General features: G+C 52.6%; 2 protein-coding genes across 2 annotated transcripts in view; one reads left to right on the top strand and one right to left on the bottom strand.

Moving 5' to 3' along the window:
- The window catches only part of RSRC1 (arginine and serine rich coiled-coil 1), a 100,193-nt gene extending 91,981 nt beyond the window's left edge, over positions 1 to 8,212 (bottom strand). Inside the window, exons 1-4 of the mRNA XM_069024161.1 lie at positions 8,163 to 8,212; positions 7,595 to 7,639; positions 7,057 to 7,251; positions 5,052 to 5,177 (exon numbers count right to left, since the gene is read on the bottom strand). Coding sequence (XP_068880262.1) covers positions 5,052 to 5,177; positions 7,057 to 7,244 — 314 coding nt within the window. The 5' untranslated portion in view covers positions 7,245 to 7,251; positions 7,595 to 7,639; positions 8,163 to 8,212. The remainder of the gene's footprint in view (positions 1 to 5,051; positions 5,178 to 7,056; positions 7,252 to 7,594; positions 7,640 to 8,162) is intronic.
- Positions 8,213 to 10,048: 1,836 nt separating this feature from the next.
- On the top strand, positions 10,049 to 14,595 carry SHOX2 (SHOX homeobox 2). Its single transcript, XM_069024476.1, has 4 exons — positions 10,049 to 10,313; positions 11,365 to 11,573; positions 14,028 to 14,085; positions 14,168 to 14,595. Exons 1-4 carry the CDS (start codon positions 10,049 to 10,051, stop codon positions 14,593 to 14,595), a joined length of 960 nt encoding a protein of 319 aa, XP_068880577.1.
- Positions 14,596 to 18,388: the final 3,793 nt, after the last annotated feature.

An 18,388-nucleotide genomic window follows, 5' to 3' on the forward strand; every position in this document is an offset into this window, starting at 1 on the left:
GCTGTGAGGTCTGATAGGCCACGTTTTAATGTGGAAAGGCTCCAGCACATTAATCCCACACTAAAATAATACATTGTATGGAAAAAAGGAGATTAACTGAAGACAGGTCCAAGTAACACAAATACAAAAGCATTCAGTGATAATATCTTTTAAAAGTCCTACAAACTGTGCAGCACCAACCCTTCTCTAAAATATACCAAAGCAGTGGTTTGGGTTTTTTAAAGCAGACACTAAAAAAAGGAAATTCTCAAAGATAAAAAAAAAAAATCAGTGGGGTTTTACTTCCAGCTATTGAATGCTCCTTTTCACACTGCACTTGAGGACCCTCTTTCTAAATATTACAAAATTAACTGCTAAACACAAAGAATTCTGCCAGGCTGGGAGGGTTGAACCCAGGTTAATTCCAGTGCACACTGCTGGGATAATGGCAGCTGCTTTTGCATCCCCAAACCTGAGCCTATTCCAAAGCCAGCCCCGAGCAGCAGCTCCCCTGCCCTGGACTGCAATAAACTGCAGACATTTCAGTATTAAATTAATTAGACTGGAGGAATGGTAAAGAAATAAGATGTAAAACCTGATCAAACACCTCCTTCAGCCACACTCCCAAGGATCAGGTCTCCAGGCAGGATTACTTTCCATATAATCTCTTTTCTTCTTCAGTATGTATGGATGTACTTGCTGGTTTTGTGTCAATTCTGAAGTGCATTAAAGATATTTTAAGGCAGCAGTTTGCAGTTTAACATAACAGAAGAAGCCAAAGACACTTGGCAGACAACAAAGCAAACTTGCATATTCAAAGGCAATTCCAGTGGAATACTCTCTAATCACAGGATTGGGTGAAATCAGGCAATAAAGGTCAACATTTTTTGGTTAATTCTATTTAAAGCTCCATGAATTAGATGATTTGTGCTGCAAGTTCTGCTGCAAAGTATTTTATATATGATTAACTTGCAGGACAATCACAGTGGAAACTCTCCAAATATTCCCAGACTCCATCCACCCCGGAATTCTGCGGGAGCCGAGCTCCTGCACGGCACAGCAGCAGAATATTCTAATAAGAACCCTCCTAATCTTCACCCAGCAATAATTTCAAGATGATATTATTATTCTCATTTCCTTGAATAATATCCATACTCCAGGGCCATTTTCCTTCTCATATTCAATATCGGGCATGCTCCTATCAAGATTCCTTTCTTCATATCCTGTCACGGTATCAATCACTGCCTCCTGTCCACTCAATCCACTTTTGATTTATCAGCCGCCGTCTTTCTGGACTCCATAACTCGACCCAAACCATTTTAGCAAGACAGTGACAAATAACACCCAGGATCACATCAACCTGTTCCACTTAGTAAACTAAGGAACAGGAACTGTGACATCCCTCCATAAGTATTCCCTGCTATTCCCCAGCCTGATGTATATTAATGAGGAGCTGCTATTTGAAATGCTCCTTCCACATCAGCATCTAATATGATCAAATTAGGAAATGGGATGATTTATTAAATTCTGTGGAGCTGAAATATTCCTTTCCAGCTCTGGATGTGTGGTTGCAGAGCTGGGAGCTGTTGCTTCCAATTTTTCCACAGGAGGATGTGCCTGCGCTTCACAGACGAATTATTGGCTTTAAAAAGATTGCAAGGAGGCGAAATGTTATTAAGCAAATGCTCAGTAAAACAAACTAAATCGGTTTTAAAATTCCTAATTTAATGTAAATCTTGGTTGTTTCTGCTGAAATTCAGTTTGTGATCTTATTAAGTCGTATTTGCATTGTACTCCCTCGCTGTAGGACAGCTTGGAATTTATAGCATTACTGGGAAGCTCCACTTTTTTGACTTTAAAAATTCATCTAAAACAGAATAGTTATAACATGCACAAGTTTCCTTATCCTCTCAAATAAAACACAACCATTTCTGGGAAGCTCCACTTTTTTAACTCCAGAAATGCATCTAAAACAGAATAGTGATAATAATGCACGAGTTTCTTTATCCTCTCCAATAAAGTACAGGCAATACTGGGGAGCCCCACCTTTTTCACCCTAAAACTGCATCTAAAATAAGATAGTCAACATATGCACAAGTTCCTTTAGCTTCTCAAATGAAACACAACCATCACTGGGAAGCTGCACTTTTTTCACTCTAAAAATGCATCTAAAATAAAATAATCATAATATGCACAAGTTTCCCTATCTGCTCAAATAAAGCACAAAAAATCAGTTCAGGTTACAAACAACACCTATTTAAAATATCTTACACGTGTCATTACAAAAATCTAACTTTTCAAAAAAAAAAAACTTGACCTATCTCAGTGTTTTGCACTGCTGGAGATCTGTAAATCACCTGCTCAAATAAAACACCTCTGTTAGAGAAGTTATTTTAAAAATACATTACTTTTAACAACACCTTCACTACCCTGAGAAACAAATTAAGAGCTGGTAAGGGATTGTGGGGAGAAAAGATGGTAGAGGATCCAGAATCTGTGCCACCTGCATGATTTATACCAAAAACAATTCCAGGGATTTAAAGAGACCATGTAACAGACCTTAACTTCCAACATGAAGGTAATTTTCTAGAGTCAGACTCACACTAAATAAAATGAAATTTTAAAATGGCATTTGCTCAGCTCCTAACGGGGATAATCCCCTGCAGGTGCAGCAGGAGGGTTACAAATACAGGGCTGATCTTCCCTCTCCTGCTGCTTTCCAGGTGGGGCAGCAGCTTTTCCTCCCTCCCCTGGCCATCCAGAAGCTGGAGATCACCAGGAATATTTCTCTGGATAACACATTCCTTACTGCAGGAACACAAGGGGCTGCCTGAGTTACTCTGGGTCCTTTCATTAATTATTTACAAGTGGTTTCTCCATGTGAAAAGTCACAGGAAAGTAAGTTGTCCTACCCTGAACAAAAAAAATTGGGAATTACAGAGAGAATTCATGAAAATCCCATGTCAGCACCACAAATACACACATTTCCCAAGACAAACACTGTCTGTGCATTTACCAGCTTTGAGTGGACTTTCCTTGTCCACGTGCCTTTTTAATCCCTTCCCACTTCTGGGATCCACAGGCTGCCCCAGCTCCATTCCTTATCCATAGGAACCATCTCCTTTGGTACCCCTGGGCCCTGGCAGCTCCTCCCTTCCCTCCTCCACACCTGCCCCAGGTCATGCACAGGAAGAGACAGAGAACCCCCAGTCCTGAATCACCTTTTCCCACCATTTTTATTTTTAGGTTTACTTTTTCTACCCCTCCATCACATTCCTTCTTTCCCCCATGATCTCTTCCTTCTGAGGAGCCCTGAAGTCCTTGGAGAGCTGGTGAGCCCTTGGACTGAGTGACTTTGAGGCAGACAAGGGATTATTTGGCATCACTGCAAGAGCTCAGCACTGACAACCAGGGCAAGCACAGGCCCCGAGTAGCAGCTTTGTGCTAAACCAAGGTTTAACTCTCCAAAACCAGATTAATCCACAGCTGCTCAGCGAAACATTACCAGCAGACTCGGAAAAATTACAATAAAGGATGGAATGTGTCCTGCTGGGCTTGATTTTAAGCTTTTGGACTCTTCTGGGATCATTTAGGGTGCTATTTATCAATATTTTCCCTCAGCGTGTGTGAATAGGACCAGCATTTAAAGGAATGTGCAGCTCTCCCCCTCTAGTGCTGCACAGCTGATGCATAAAGGATTTGATACATACAATATCTGATACATAAAATACCTGATACACAGTATTTTCTAGCCATAACCATGTTATTCAAGTTTTTAGGTGCCTAATCTCCATATATTGTAACCATGATTAAAATCAAACCCCTATAGAAAAGATGACCACTAGAGCATAGCTAGTGAGATCTGCAATTTCTATTTATTCTATATTATTTTATGGCCATTAAACCATAGCTAATGGGAACTGGAATTTATATTTATTATAATAAAATCCCATTTCCTAACACTGCATATGTGATATGCTGAAAAACCTTCATTTTCGCCTCATTCTTCTGACATTTCTGTGGGTTCAAACTGATTTTCTTAGGGGAAAAAGTGGATATTCACAGATTATCTGTACAGCTCTGATGGGGAGGACGCTCCAAGAGAGGTCAGGCTGCTTAAATAATCAAATTTCTTCCACAAAGGCACTGCAGCAAGAAAGGGTCTGGGCAACTCTTCCAATGAGCAGCTGGGAATAAGCCATGGCACAGTACAAATAAGAGAAAGGGGAATATTCACATCTTCCACCAACAATTTTTCAACATTTAGAGGCAACAGCTCTCCTGGTTTGGATTTGGAAATCACAGGTTTAACAAATTCTTAGTGCAGGCACACAAAATCACCTGGCTGAAGATTTGTAAATACACACCCAAACAGCTTTGACCTGCCTGATGCACTCAATAATTAATTTAAAACCACTAGAAAATGCTAATGGCAAACCTGGTATCCAGGATAAACTTCAGTTAAACTTCTTAATTAAAAACACACACAAACACAACTTGAGCTTCTTTTAATTAAAGAAGAAAAGCAGATTTTATACTACCTTTTGCAACTTCTCATTAGGATTTAAATATTTAAATTGTGAAATACTTGGTTGTCCCAAACCAATGTGTGCAAAAATTCACTGAAGACAAGTATTAGTAAAGGATTGCATATCTAAATACTCATCCTTTTCCAAGAGAAACACAGATGAGAAACTCAGTTTATTCTGGGACTTCAGGAAGCCAGTGTTATGTGTGGGAGTTATGGAAAGCAGGAAGCAAAAAACATCCACAAGGTATTTCCAAATGGTTCTATGAAGCCAAGAGACCCTATTAATTTTTTTTGCTTGAATCAAATGCAAAATAAACAGCTTCTCTTCAAAATTGTTTCACCAGGATAACTGAAACATACATTTAGTGCATGCAAAGCACTCCCGAGATCCCAAACTGGGAAGTTTCAAGGGATGCGTGGTTTAGACCATCACTTGCAGCCATTATTTCCATTTATTCCAAGCTCAGTAATTATGTCAGGGGTTCACAGGAATGTTTCCACAGCAGAAATAACACTGCTTTTTCCTGGGGAAGAGCCTTACCTCCTGGTTCTACTTTTTGACCTGGACCTTTGGGACCTGTAGGATTTGCCTCTGCCCCTGGAGCGGCTCCGGCTGCGCTTCCTCCTGGAGCCGTAGGAAGAGCTGCTGCTGGATCTGTGTCTGCGCCTGCAACAGAGCCAGGGGTGAGTGTGGCACTGCTCCCAAAACCCCCAACAGCAGGGACAAACCCCCAACAATTCCTGAGAAAACATCTACAAACCTGGGGGGGGTTTGTAGGGTGCTCCAGAAGCCTCAAATCCTCCTATTCCCCTGTAACAAGTAGCTCACATTCCCATGGATACTGCTGCCCTAAGGAGATGATCCTCCAAAATCCACAGCCCAGGTAAGAAAGGGAGGCTGTCTGGGGTTTTCTTTAAGTACAATTAGTAATCAGTGTTAATTAATTTCATTTGAGTTCACTTAAGGGCAGTGCCCTCCTGAGTCCAATCAGGAATCAAAAGGGTATCTTCCCTTCCCCTCCCTCCCAGTTTGGTTTATTCAAAGAATAAATTCTTACACACCAAGGAGAAAGGTGGAAGAAACGATACTAAATCCAAAACTGGGAGGGGGGAGATGTTCCAAATCTTCATTTGGAACATTTTCTCTCCATCTCCCCAATAGTTAGCTAATTAACAGTTACAATTCTCCCTATTTTTGACCTTTACATGTGACTAATATTAAAATATAACACCAAGGAAACACTTCTGGAATTCAGGATGTGCTCTGAGATTATCCAGCATAAGGGAAAGGGGCTGCAGGAGCTGGAGTACTGGAAAATATAAGTTAACTGCTGAAGAACAGGGCTGCACCTGGAAAGGGAATGTGATGTTCCTGCTGGATGAAGGACAGGAATTCTAGAAACTGCTGCCTTTGATTCCTGAGGGTCAGGGACAAATCCAGCGGGACCCCAGCGTGGAACATGGACTGAACTGCCAGGAGCAAATGCCCTACTCCAAGGGCAAAGCCAAGACCCTAAAAGCAGAGCCCTGGACCTTTCCTTGATGCAGTTTAAGTGAGCTGGTCTCCATCCAGCCCCCAGTCCCCCTCTGGATTCCCTGGGAGCTGGCCGTGCCTGCGCTGGGCTAACGGGATTCAGACTGCACGTGGTTGGGATCACAGCCCAGGGCACCCTGCCCTGGCCCCAGGGAGGATGGAGATCCTCAGCAGGAGAAAGAGCTGGGAATAAATCCATGAGGAAGCCCCCACAAGCACCCAACTGGTTCCTCCTCGCCACATCCTGCAGCCACTACAGGAAGGTTTGTCAGGACCATTTCCTACAGGATTTACAGGGCAGCTGGACACCAGGAGAGTTTTCCAGCTCCACTTCCTAATAAATTCACCACCACAAGCCAGACTGAGACAACCAGGATGGGGCCACAGAGATGCTCCCAGGCTGGAGCACCCCTGGAGCCAGGCTGGGAGAGCTGGGGGTGCTCACCTGGAGAGGAGAAGGCTCCAGGAGAGCTGCAGAGGGACTGGGGACAAGGCATGGAGGGACAGGACACAGGGAATGGCTTCCCAGTGCCAGAGGGCAGGGCTGGATGGGATATTGGGAAGGAATTGTTCCCTGGGAGGGTGGGCAGGCCCTGGCACAGGGTGCCCAGAGCAGCTGGGGCTGCCCCTGGATCCCTGGCAGTGCCCAAGGCCAGGCTGGACATTGGGGCTGGGAGCAGCCTGGGATAGGGGAAGGTGTCCCTGCTGGGAGAAGAAAGGAAGAGCTATTTCAGCTGGCTGGGGTTTCTCTGGTTTAAAGCACAAGTTACCTTTGGGTCTGCACATGCCCTGCTTTAGTGCTCCTGTGGGGGGAAGGAGGTGTGGGTATTTCTGGTCACAGTGCTGGGTTTAGGCTTTTATTTTGATGGAAGTGAAAACATTTTCACACCTTCCAAGGCATCAGGTTCAGAACAATCTGTGCTACAAAATTCCAACCCGTGGGATTCAAACTTTTCCAGCTTTCTGCCATAATATAAAAGAGCTCAGTTTCTAAAAACTCCTCCAAATGCACCTTTTCTCATAGGAATGGGACCAAGACTGGAGATCCCGAGACCGCGACCTCGACCTGGATTTCCTCCCCGATTTTTTCCGGCTGTAGGTCCTGCTGTCCGAGGAGCTGCTGGAGGAGGAGCGCCTGCGGTGCTTCTTCTTCCTCCTGCTCCTGCTCTCCTCCTCCGTGTCCGAGGAGCGGCGGCCCATCTTCAATCTGCACAAAACCCAAACATTCCCAGCTGTGAGAAGGGCCCGTGTCTGCATTGTGCTGGTTTATATTTATATAAAAATACGTGTGTCCCTCTCCTCCTGTCCCTGTTCCCTGGGAGCAGAGCCCGACCCCCCCGGCTGCCCCCTCCTGTCAGGGACTTGTGCAGAGCCACAAGGTCCCCCCTGAGCCTCCTTTGCTCCAGCCTGAGCCCCTTTCCCAGCTCCCTCAGCCGCTCCTGGGGCTCCAGCCCCTTCCCAGCTCCGTTCCCTTCCCTGCTCCTCCTCTTCCCAGCACAGACGGGTTCAACTTGCTCATTTCCTCCAGCCAAACTTTTGCCCTTCCTCACACTTTTGGCCACCGAGGCAGCACCTCCTGATCCACCGGGGAGAGCCTGGGAGCAGAACAAAGGACAAATTCACCATTAAGGACACAGAAATTCCTCCTCCTGGAGCCAGGGCCGGGGAGCCGCAGCAAGCACGAGTCAGGACTCAAGGGAACACCCTCCTGGAAAACGGCAGGTCCTGGACACGGCATCTGCCGCCAGGAGAATTCCCGGACTGTCCCAGCAGCGCACTGCGGACCGGGACAGGCCCCGAGCACCGGGATTTCACAGCAGAAATAACACTGCTCGCTCGCTGCCCGCAGAAACAGCAGCTCCACGCACTCCGTCCCACGGAGCCCGCGCATCCCGGCTGCTCGGCACCTCCCGGGGGGCCGGGACACCCCCGCGCGGGGCTCCACGTGCGCGGCCGGCGCTGCCCCGCGCACAGCCCGCACCGGAGGCCGCGCGGCCGCTGGGCACACCCGGCCCCGGCAGCGGCCGCCGATCCCCGCCTGCCGTGCCCTGGGGGCCGGTCCCGCCGTGTCCCCGTGTCCCCGTGTCCCCCTGTCCCCCTGTCCCCCTGTCCCCGTACCTGCGGCGCCGCCGCGGCCCCGGTTCGAGCCCAGCGCCTTCCGGGGCGGCGGGCAGGCAGCGCCAATCCACCGCCGAGCGCGGCCAGGCGGCCACAGCGAGCGCCGAGCCATGGATGCGGCGCGCCGGCGAACGCCCACGCGGGACGGGCGGGGGCCGGGGCCGGGCCGGGGCCGGGGTCCCGCTGCCCACGGGGGGATGCAGAGCCCACGGAGCCCCTCTGCACCGTGCCCAACACGGTGACCAACGCGATGACCCACGGGCACACGGCGTGACACGCCGCGGGTGACGGGCAAGAGGGGAGCGTGGGTGATTCCGGGGTCGGGGTCCCGCTGCCCAGGGGCGCGCAGAGCCCACGGAGCGCTGTCTGCACCGTGGCCAACACGGCGACCAACGCGGCGACCCACGGGCACAGCGCGTGTCCCGCCGGGTGACGGGGACCGCGCGGGGACAGCGGCACGGAGGGGATTTCGTTCCCTCTCGAAGAGTTAAAGGAGGGTCGGTGTTTTATGGCACCGAGAGCCGCCCCCGCGGGCGCAGGGACAGCTCTCCACGCGCGGCGTGGGCACCGCGGCCGTGCCCGCGGGACGGAGCGCGCCGGGCGCGGCTGGGCACGGTCCGAGCGGGGACCCGCCGGGCAACGACCAGAAATAGAACAGAACGATTTAATCGCTTCACTTAATCAGATTTTTCACCGAATTTGATTCGTTTAACGCGAGCTCCCGAGCACGCTCTCCCCGCCACGGGAATCGCGAAACGCGCGTGGGGATAAACGAAATGTCAGGGCGGAGGGGCTCATGAGGGTCAGCCACCGGGTCGGCAGCCGCGGCGGGGTCGGTCACACCGAATCCCCCGGTGCCCGATGTGCCGGGGATCGAGAACGCCCCGCGCGTGCCCTGGAGCGGAGGGACCGGGGCTCGCTCCTGTCGCGGCGGGGTCGCGTGTGACCGGCTCTGAATAAACGCTGATGCCACCGCCGGTACCGAACCTGCTCCGGTAAATAAACGCTCCGTTATGTGAAGTCATCGCCCCAAAGGTCAATGAAAAATCGATACACAGGCAAGAGTTAAACAATTCTGAATAATTTATTAGAATTTAGCAAAGGTGGAAGAGAGGCGAGTTCCGTCAACAGAAGTGCTCCGTGATGGGATTTAAAAAAAAACAAAGGGAAAACAATATTAGCAATATTGGCGTGTTCGGCTCTAATCTGACGCCTCGATGCGCGCCCGCTCCTGACGCGGCCGCGTTTCTCTCTGTCAATTATCCCCTCGTTGATTCGGGGGATGCGGGCGCCCACGGAGGAACTTTTGCGGCTCCCGCGGGGCCGCTGCCGCGGCGGGGCCGCTCCGGTTCGCTGTGCCCGCGGGCTGCGGGGCTGACCCGACCCACGCGGGGCGGTGCGCGGAGCCTGCGCGCCCCCCGCCGCCCCCCCGCGCGTCCCGGTGGCCACTCCCCCGCCGCCCCGGCCCCTCTCCGCGTCGCGCTCGCCCGGGACCTCGCACACGGTCCCGCGCCTAATTAAATTAATTAGGGCGCAGCGCGCGGCGGGCGGGCGGTGCCGTGGCCGCAGTGCCCCGCGGCGGGCGGGCGACCGGCAAGGACGGGAGGAAGGAAGGGAGGAAGGAAGGGGTCCATTCAGAGCTCCGAGGGGAGGTAATTCGCCGGGAACAAGGGGCCGGCTTTGCAAAGTATAAATAGTGCCACTTCAATCGCGGCGTCGCTATCAGACCCCGGGAGCCCTGCACGTCGGGCGGCACGGCACGGCACGGCACGGCCCGGCCCGGCCCGGCTCGGCTCGGCTCGGCTCGGCACGGCCCGGGGCGCCGCCGCCACCTCCCCGCCCCGTGGATGCCCGCCCGGGGAGCCGGGGCAGCGCGCCCCTGAGCCATGGAGGAGCTGACGGCGTTTGTCTCCAAGTCGTTTGATCCCAAAGCCAAGGAGAAGAAGGAGCTCATCACCTACCGCGAGGTGCTGGAGAGCGGGCCCCTGCGCGGCGGCGGCGGCCCGCGGGAGCCCGGCGGGGCGGCGGCGGAGCCGGGCCGGGAGGACACGGGCAGCCCCGCGGCGCGGCCGGCCGGGCGCTCCCCGCAGCGGGAGCCCGACGCCGCCGCCGAGAGAGCGGCCGAGGCGGCCACCCCCAAGCTCAGCGACGGTAACGGCGGCACCGCGGGCTCCCCCTTCTCCCGTTCCCTTTCCCCTTCCTCCCCTTCCCCCGTCGGGGTCGGTACGCGCGGAGCGGCCCGCGGTCGCGGGTGGACTGGGGCTGGCGGGGAGGCTGTGCCCGGCGGTGATGGGCGGCTGCCCGGGCTCTCCCAGCCGCGGGAGATCCGCGGCCAGCCTCGAAGTTTTTAGATTAAAATATTTGAACCCGGATTTAACTTGCTCAGAACGCGATCTTGTTCCCGTTCGGCATCCCACGGGAAGCCGCGCCGCCAACGAAAGCCCGGCCCCGCGGGCCCGTTCGTTCCCCGCGGCTCCGGGTGCGCGGACTCGCGTGGGGCCGGGCCGCGCTGCCCACGCTCGGCCCCGGGGCTCCCAGCAGATCCGCCCCGCGGGTGTTCCGCGCGGTACCGCGGGGCCGGTACCAGGGCCGCCCGTCGCTCTCGGGCGCTGCGGGAGGCGGCCGGGCCCGTGCCCGTGGCTGCGGGGACCCGCGGGTCGCTGCCGCCCTTTTGTTCGGACCGGCGGACCGCCCGGAGCATCCCTGGAACGGATGCCTGGAGAAAGGCAATCGGTGCCGCGGGGGAGCCGCGGCCGGGGCAGGACCGGGCCGGGCGGCCCCGCGGGGGTCGGTGCGGGGGCCCGCGCTCCGGCCCGGGGCGCGTCTCCGGCCGAAAATTGACCAAGGAAAAACGAATCCCGCGGGAGCGCGGGGCGCGGAGGGGCCGCGGCGGCCGGCGGAGGCTCCGGGGACCTGTTGCTGCGCATCCCCCGGGGGCGCGGCGGGGCCGGAGGGGAGGGCTCGGTGCGGACCCCGTTCTCCCCGCCAGCGGTTACCGGAGGCAGCGGCGGAGCCCGGAACGGCAGCGGCCGAGGCGGCCTAGCGCGGCCCGGGCGCACAGGCCCCGCTCCCGGCTGCCCCGGCCCCGGGGGGCTCCCGTCCGCATCCCCCGGCCGCCGGGAGCGGCGAGAGCGGGGCGAGCCCCGGTGCCCCCGGCCCCGGCGTGCCGGCCCCGCCGCTCTGACTGCTGTGTCGTGCCCAGTGTCCCCAGAGCTGAAGGAGCGCAAGGAGGATGCGAAAGCGATGGAAGACGAAGGGCAGACGAAAATCAAGCAGAGGAGGAGCCGGACGAATTTCACCCTGGAGCAGCTGAACGAGCTGGAAAGGCTTTTCGACGAGACCCACTACCCGGACGCGTTCATGCGGGAGGAGCTGAGCCAGCGGCTGGGGCTCTCCGAGGCCAGGGTGCAGGTAGCCGAGGCTGCGGGGCCGCGTGGGTGCCCACCCGCGTGGGTGCGTGTGCTCGGGGGAAGGGGCAGCTGTGGGAGAGCCGGGAAGATGATGGGGAAGAGCCCCATCCTTCTGTCAGGGAGAGGAGTCAGCTCCCCGGCGCCCAACTTCACCCAGCAAACCTGCGAACGGCCCCGCAGGGCTTTGCCTCCCCGGCGTTTGTCTCCCCGCGTGTCCCCATCCCTTCGTTCGGCCGTGTTTTAGCCCAGCTCCGCGGTTATTCCATCCCCGCCTCGGCAGCCGCTCCCGTGGCTCCGGGGCTGGCGGGGGCTGCGTTCCCGGTCCCCGCTGCCCGGCTCATCCATGGACGCAACGATTCCCTTCATGGATGTCGCGACCATAAACTGAATTAGGAACCGCGAAGTGAAACAAGAATAGATTTATTTTCAGTCCGTTTCTCCTCGTAGTTCTTAAATGTTGAAACGGCAGGAGAACTGAGGGAGGTGCTTTGTTCGGGTTTAAGAAATACAGAAAGTCTGGGATAAACCTGGGATATTTTGAGCTTTCTCCCTTCCCGGGAAGCCGCTGCTTCTCTGGATTTAACCTGCGCTTTGCACCCTCCCAAAGTTTTTTCCAAACGTGTTCCTGGGCTGCTTTCTGCGAGTTTTGTCGGGATGAGCTGAGGAGCGGGGAGGAAGGGGATCCGTCAAATGAGAACAAATGTAGCTGCTCCGGTGTATTTCCGTTCTGAAAATAAAAGAAGAGAAAATGATGGTCATTATTTGTTTGAACACATGGAGCAGTTCTAGGCCCCGAACATCTGCAGCTGGTAGAAAGTCTCGCTGTAACAGATACTCCCCCTCAATCTTTGTGCTCGCAGGCACCATCTGCACCCAAGTATGCGCTCCGTCCTCGGGGGGTTTCCCTGCATCGTGTAAGGTTGTAAGGACAGAGGCAGAGCCGGCACGGGGAACCGAAAAACTCAAAACGAGCAGCTTTTGTCAGAGCCTGAACCACGAAAAAAAATAAAAATAATAAAAAAAAGTCTTCATTTTCCCTCTCTTCCCCCCCCTTCTTTTTTTTGGTTGCTTTTTTTTTTTTTTTTCTGGTTGCTTGGTTGTTTTTTGGTTGGTTGGTTTTTAATTGTTTGTGTTTGTTCGTGGAGGTTTTTTTTATTTATTTTTTGTTTCTGTTCACCAAACCTTAACAAAACCAAGGCAAAAAGTTGTTGGCTGTGGAAAATGGAGCAGGGAGGTGCTCGACAAAGGAGGCGGCGGCGGCGCATAATCCGCGCTCCCATGATGCCAAATCGCAGGGTGCATAATAACTTTCGGAGATTTACATAGATTAAACCCATTCCCTAGAAATCCTCCCGGAAAAAAAAAAAAAAAACCAAACCAAACAAACCCCGCTTTTCAATAATATTTTGTCTCGTATCTGCTCTAATTCGTAAATGACGGAAGGCGCGTTTCCACGGGAGGGCTGAGGGCGAACGTGGCTCTTGGGCACATTTTCCTTGGCTGGAGAAAATGACAGGGCGGGAGAAATTCCCGTTTATATTCGTCTCTTCGAGTAAGACCTCAAAAAATGCAATTTTTATCTCTTTTTTTCTTCTTCTTTTTTTGTTTCTTTTTTTTTTTTTTTTTCCTGGCCGCGGGGAAACGATTCCTTGGTCGATGTGGCTGCTGGGATGCGCTGCAGAGCCCTGGGTTAATACAGGGATGTTTTCAGACCGGCTCTCCCCCTTTCCCTCCCTCCTTTCTCAAAGCCAGCAGAACTTAAAGCTGGGAATTTATTTTAACGATTCCATTTCCAATATTAAAAGTGTGTTCTTGTCTAACGGGGCAGCCTCTTCGGTGCAAGCAAATTAGGTTATGATGATAATGAGATAATTATTCCCCTTCTGTGCTACACTCCACTGAACAGAGACATTCGAAACTTCTTTGTAGCGAAGCTTTTAGGGCCGTAATTCTCCTCCACCCCCCACAAAAAAAAAACCAAACAAAAAAAAGAAAATAAGAAAAAAAGTCATTAAACTCAGTTGTTGTTGAGTTTTTCTGCAAGAGAAAGCTAATTAATTTATTTATTAATGAGCACGAGCTTCTCGGGCCGTTATCACCCGTTAGTATTGGATATCAGGGGCGATTCCAGCCTTTTGGGAGTCTGATGTGGAAAGAGGAGCCCGGGGCCCGGGAAATCATTTCCCTGGGGCGTGCACTCCGCGCGTGGCGATTTTCGGGGGGTTTGGCTCTTTCCCTTTTGCCCGTCGGAGCTCGGCAGCGGGGGCTGCCCGGGAGGGGGGAGCGCACCCGGGCGTCTTTGTCTGCGGGGCTGTGGGGCTTGGGAATTTTATCATAATTATTATCATTATTACTATTATCGTTATTGCTGCTGTTGTTGTTATTCTCGGCGGGTTTATTTGGGGTTTGCCCCTCCCGGCAGCGCGGCCGTGACCCCGTGTCCCCCTCCCCGCAGGTGTGGTTCCAGAACCGCCGAGCCAAGTGCCGAAAGCAGGAGAACCAGCTGCACAAAGGTAGCGGGGCGGGGGCGGGGGCGCGCCTCGGACACGCGCGGGGGGGTCCCGGCGCTGACCCCGCCGCTGCCTCCCTCCCCAGGGGTGCTGATCGGCGCCGCCACCCAGTTCGAGGCCTGCCGGGTGGCTCCCTACGTGAACGTGGGCGCGCTGAGGATGCCCTTCCAGCAGGCAAGTGGGCGCGGGTGGGCGCGGGTGGGCGGCCGGGTGGCTCCGGGGGGTGACACGGCCCCACGGGCCCTCGCGTTGTCCCCGCAGGTGCAGGCGCAGCTGCAGCTGGACAGCGCCGTGGCCCACGCGCACCATCACCTGCACCCGCACCTGGCCCACGCCCCCTACATGATGTTCCCCGCGCCCCCCTTCGGGCTCCCGCTGGCCACCCTGGCCGAGTCCGCCTCCGCCGCCTCCGTGGTGGCCGCCGCCGCCGCCGCCAAGACCACCAGCAAGAATTCCAGCATCGCCGACCTCCGCCTGAAGGCCAAGAAACACGCCGCCGCCCTGGGGCTGTGACCGCGCTTCTTCTTCTTTTTTTTTTTTTTTCTTTTTTTTTTTTTTTTTGGCAAGGAAAAAAAAAAGAAAAAAGGAAGAGAAAAAAAAAAAAAGGGAAAAAAGAGTTAAAAAGGAAAAAAAAAAAAAAGAAAGAAACGAGGGAGAGGAGAAACGGACGGGAGATATATACTTATTTAAGGAATTAGAGGACGCGCAGCTGGGAAGTTCACAGGTTTTGAAACTGACCTTTTTCTGCGAAGTTCACTTTAATACAAGAAATTTGATAAGAGAGGCGGGCCTCCTTTCACGTTGCATCAGATACTTGAGTTTAACAACCACGTCTGGAATAGCGACAAAAAAAAAAAAAAAAAAAAAAGAGAAAAAAAAGAAGAGAGAAAGACGACGACGAACGGGAAAAAAAAAAGACAAAAAAAAAAAAAAGACAATGATTTCTCTGCGAATTTCTAATGGGAAACTGTCCGGGATACTTCCTCCAGCAGCATTCCGGGTTGCATGTATTTGTATTTCATTGATGGAGTCCTTTGATTCACTTGCACTTCACCCTCATCTTTAGTAGAAAAAAAACAAGACAACCACAAAACCAAACAAACAAACGTGGCTGGGTTCTTTCTCCTTTAATCTTGGAGGGAAGCAGGCAGAGAGAGGGAGATCAAGCGCTACCTTTTCCACTCTTAAATCTTTGTTGGTCGTTTGCTGTCCCACCTCTGAAATAAAAGGGAGCGGAAAGCGCCAGGAGAGCGGAGTTTGCTTCCCTTTGCCGGGTCTCTCCTGTCCTGAGGGCAAAAGTAAATGAAAAAATAAGAAAGAAGGAAAAAAAAAAAAAAAGAGAGAGTATTTAATTCCCAACCACCACTTGACACCACGGCAAATTCCGATAAGAGGTACTGGGTACATGTAAAATATGTTGATACACACGAACAAAGTTTATTTTGGCTATAACTTGTGAATTGATAGTTGACTGTCAAACATTTACATTTTATCTCATAAAGGTGTATCTATTCACGTAATCTTGTGATTTTTTTGGTTATGATTATTATTATTTGAGAGACGTATAGCTATTTAACCTGGGGTACCCTGCAGTCAGTGATTGTTATCCCAGATTTTGTCATCAGACCCTCATGCTTATTGCCAAGACAGGGGGAAAGCTCTTCTACGCGAACTTTGGTATGGACGGGCTTTGTATCTATTTGTTCTCCATGAAAACAAAATTATTTATATTGACCATATTTTTTCTAGTGTATTTTAAGTTATTTAAAAAAGAAAAAGAAAAAAAAAAAAAAAAGAAAGCAAGATGCTGTTATCTCATTGCATTTGTTGTCAGTACAATATATTTTGTTTCACTCAGGTTTGCTTCACATTTTTTAATCCATTTTCGACGTCACGAATTTCAATAAGTGCCAAGTAATGAATTTAAGACACTTTGCGACCTATTGACTGAAGGGGGAACGGTTCGGGGGACGGTTCCAGCTCCCTGCCGGGACTGTCGGTGTCCAGCCATCGGTGATGTTCTTTCTTTTCCGTGTTCACACCTTCTGTAGCGCTCGCACGTTTCTTTCTGCTCCGTAGATACCGCGACACGCCGATAGCGCTCAGCACGACGAGGAAGCGCCGCTCGCCTCCGCGCAGCTTGTTTAGAGTTTCTTTTTTCCCCCCCTTTCTCTGAGTTTTTTCCCGAGTTTCGGCTGCACAAACCGGGACGCGGCGTTCGCGTTGGCTTTTCTGTGGCAGCCAAGCCGGCCGGCGGAAGCTCTATAGCAATTGTGTCTTTACGAGTTCTGTCAGGTTCCCTCAGGTAATAAAAGCGAGGAAAGCGGAACGGCTCGGAATCTTTTCCAGGGAGGGATCCGGGGGGATCGGGACCCCCCGCGCCCGGGCAGAGCCCGCGGTGGGCGCGGGGGGCTCCGGGCTGGGCGCTTCCCCCAGGTCGGGATTCTCCTCCCGCTCCTCCGGGAGCGCTGGGAAGCTCCGAGGAATCCCAGCGGGAAGAGCCGCTCCGGGGTGAGCGACGGACGGGGCTGGCGGGGGATGCGCAGCCCCCGAGCCCCCGCGGGGCCCCTCGCCGGGGAAGGGTTGGGAAAGGTTGGGGCGGCTTGGGAAGGGTCCCCCGGGCCGGCTGTGGCACCGCGGGCAGCGGCGGGAGAGCCCGAGGTGTCCCCGCGGGATGGGCAGGGATAAGGACAGGGATAAGGACAGGGATAAGGACAGGGACAGTCAGAGCCTTCCCGGCGAGGCCCGCGAGCGGCCAGAGTCAAACCAGCTCGGCCGTTTCTATGCTAATAACGGGCTGGAAATGATAGATTTTGTGTTAGGTAAAACGGCTTTATTCCAGCAAAAGTAAGATGCTGCTAATTATAAAGTCAATAAAAGTACCGGTGGTGTCGATTGATCCCCGAACGCAGCAGTTCATTAATATGAGCACGAGAGCATCGCAGCCCCGCGGCTCAGAACCTGCCTCAGACACCCTCTCCCTCCTCCAAATAAACTTGTCACGTCCCACCTGCTCTGCTTAAGCACAACTGGTTCAGGTAGAGTTGCCCAACAACCTTGTGCAGGTTTTTGCGGGGTGTATACAAGGGGAACCTCCCACCTGCGCTCCGCTCTTGGCACGTCCATCTTCAAGATGGTCGTAATAAAAAGTCAGGAAAAACGGGCTTTCATCCTATCGGGGAAGGGATTGGATGGTGTAAGAGAACTGCGTGGTTTTTAGCGCAGCTGTGATTAAAATAAAATAGCCTTAACGGGATGTTTTTGGACGGGAACACTTACATTCCTGGTTTCCTTGGACTGGAATGCCTAATAAGTCTACAGGCCAACAGAAGTTGGCCAGGACTCTTCTGTTCCTATTTTATTTCTTAGAGTGTCTGAGCCTCTGTAAAATCCCGTCGATTTCCCAAGATTTAATTATGGGTGTTTCACGAGGCAGCCAGCGCTCACGATCTGTGCTTCCTGGAGATAAAGTTTTTGTGTGGGATTGACATGGAGACATGCTGGCCTGCGAAGGGGATTTGGAGAAAGGATCCAAGAAATCCTGTAGGAAGGAGTAAACACCTGTTTCTGTCCTCGCAGAGCCCTTGGTGTGTTCCCAGCAGGACCTGATGCAGATTCCGCGGGGCTGAAGGAGCAGTTTCCACATTTTGTTGTCTCTCTGCAGCAGCACGAGCGAGGTGAGCGGGGCAGGGAGCAGCCAGATGTCTGACAGGGAGCTCAGATTCCTGCGTGGATCTCCATTCTCCACACAAAAATGCCGGAAATGAGAAGGGGAGAAAACACGGTGCATAAACCTGCATGAAAACACACTAAATCCTGTATACAAACCTGCCGTGTCTCTAGCTGTTCTCTCACAGCTCAGCTTTATTCCAGGCTAGGCTTTCAAAGTTGCCTTTCTGAGGAGCAGCACTGGACAAGCACCTGAGCCCCTGTGGTAGCCAGCCCTCGGAGCGAGCTGTGGCTGGGTAGCCACAGGATAAATAACGTGTTGTGCTAACAGGACACGCTGTTCTCCTTCCTGCCCAGTAAATATTGATACTTGTCCAATTCCGTGGCTGTTCCTGTTTCGTTTGCCCTTGAATCCTCAGTCACTCGCTATTTCTGAGCCTGATTTCCCTCACTGTGAGGTGCCAGCAGGTGAAAGGGCACCTCAAAGGTCATCTCCTGAGTAAGTTTAGGAGTAAAAGCAGCAGATCTGTATCACTTTTGTGGTTCTGAGGTGGGCAGAAAAGTTCTGCAAGGAACTGGAAAAGTTGTGCTCATTTTTAACCTTTCCTGCATTCAAGCAGCCACTGCCCCTGGTTTC

The sequence above is a fragment of the Aphelocoma coerulescens genome, chromosome 9 (genome assembly GCF_041296385.1).
Source record: "Aphelocoma coerulescens isolate FSJ_1873_10779 chromosome 9, UR_Acoe_1.0, whole genome shotgun sequence".
NCBI lineage: Eukaryota > Metazoa > Chordata > Aves > Passeriformes > Corvidae > Aphelocoma > Aphelocoma coerulescens.

Coding starts and splice junctions, on each gene's coding strand:
- SHOX2 (XM_069024476.1), top strand. CDS start 10,049: ATGGAGGAGCTGACGGCGTTTGTCTCCAAGTCGTTTGATCCCAAAGCC. Junction 10,314..11,364: donor CACCCCCAAGCTCAGCGACG/GTAACGGCGGCA, acceptor TGTCGTGCCCAG/TGTCCCCAGAGCTGAAGGAG. Junction 14,086..14,167: donor GGAGAACCAGCTGCACAAAG/GTAGCGGGGCGG, acceptor CTCCCTCCCCAG/GGGTGCTGATCGGCGCCGCC.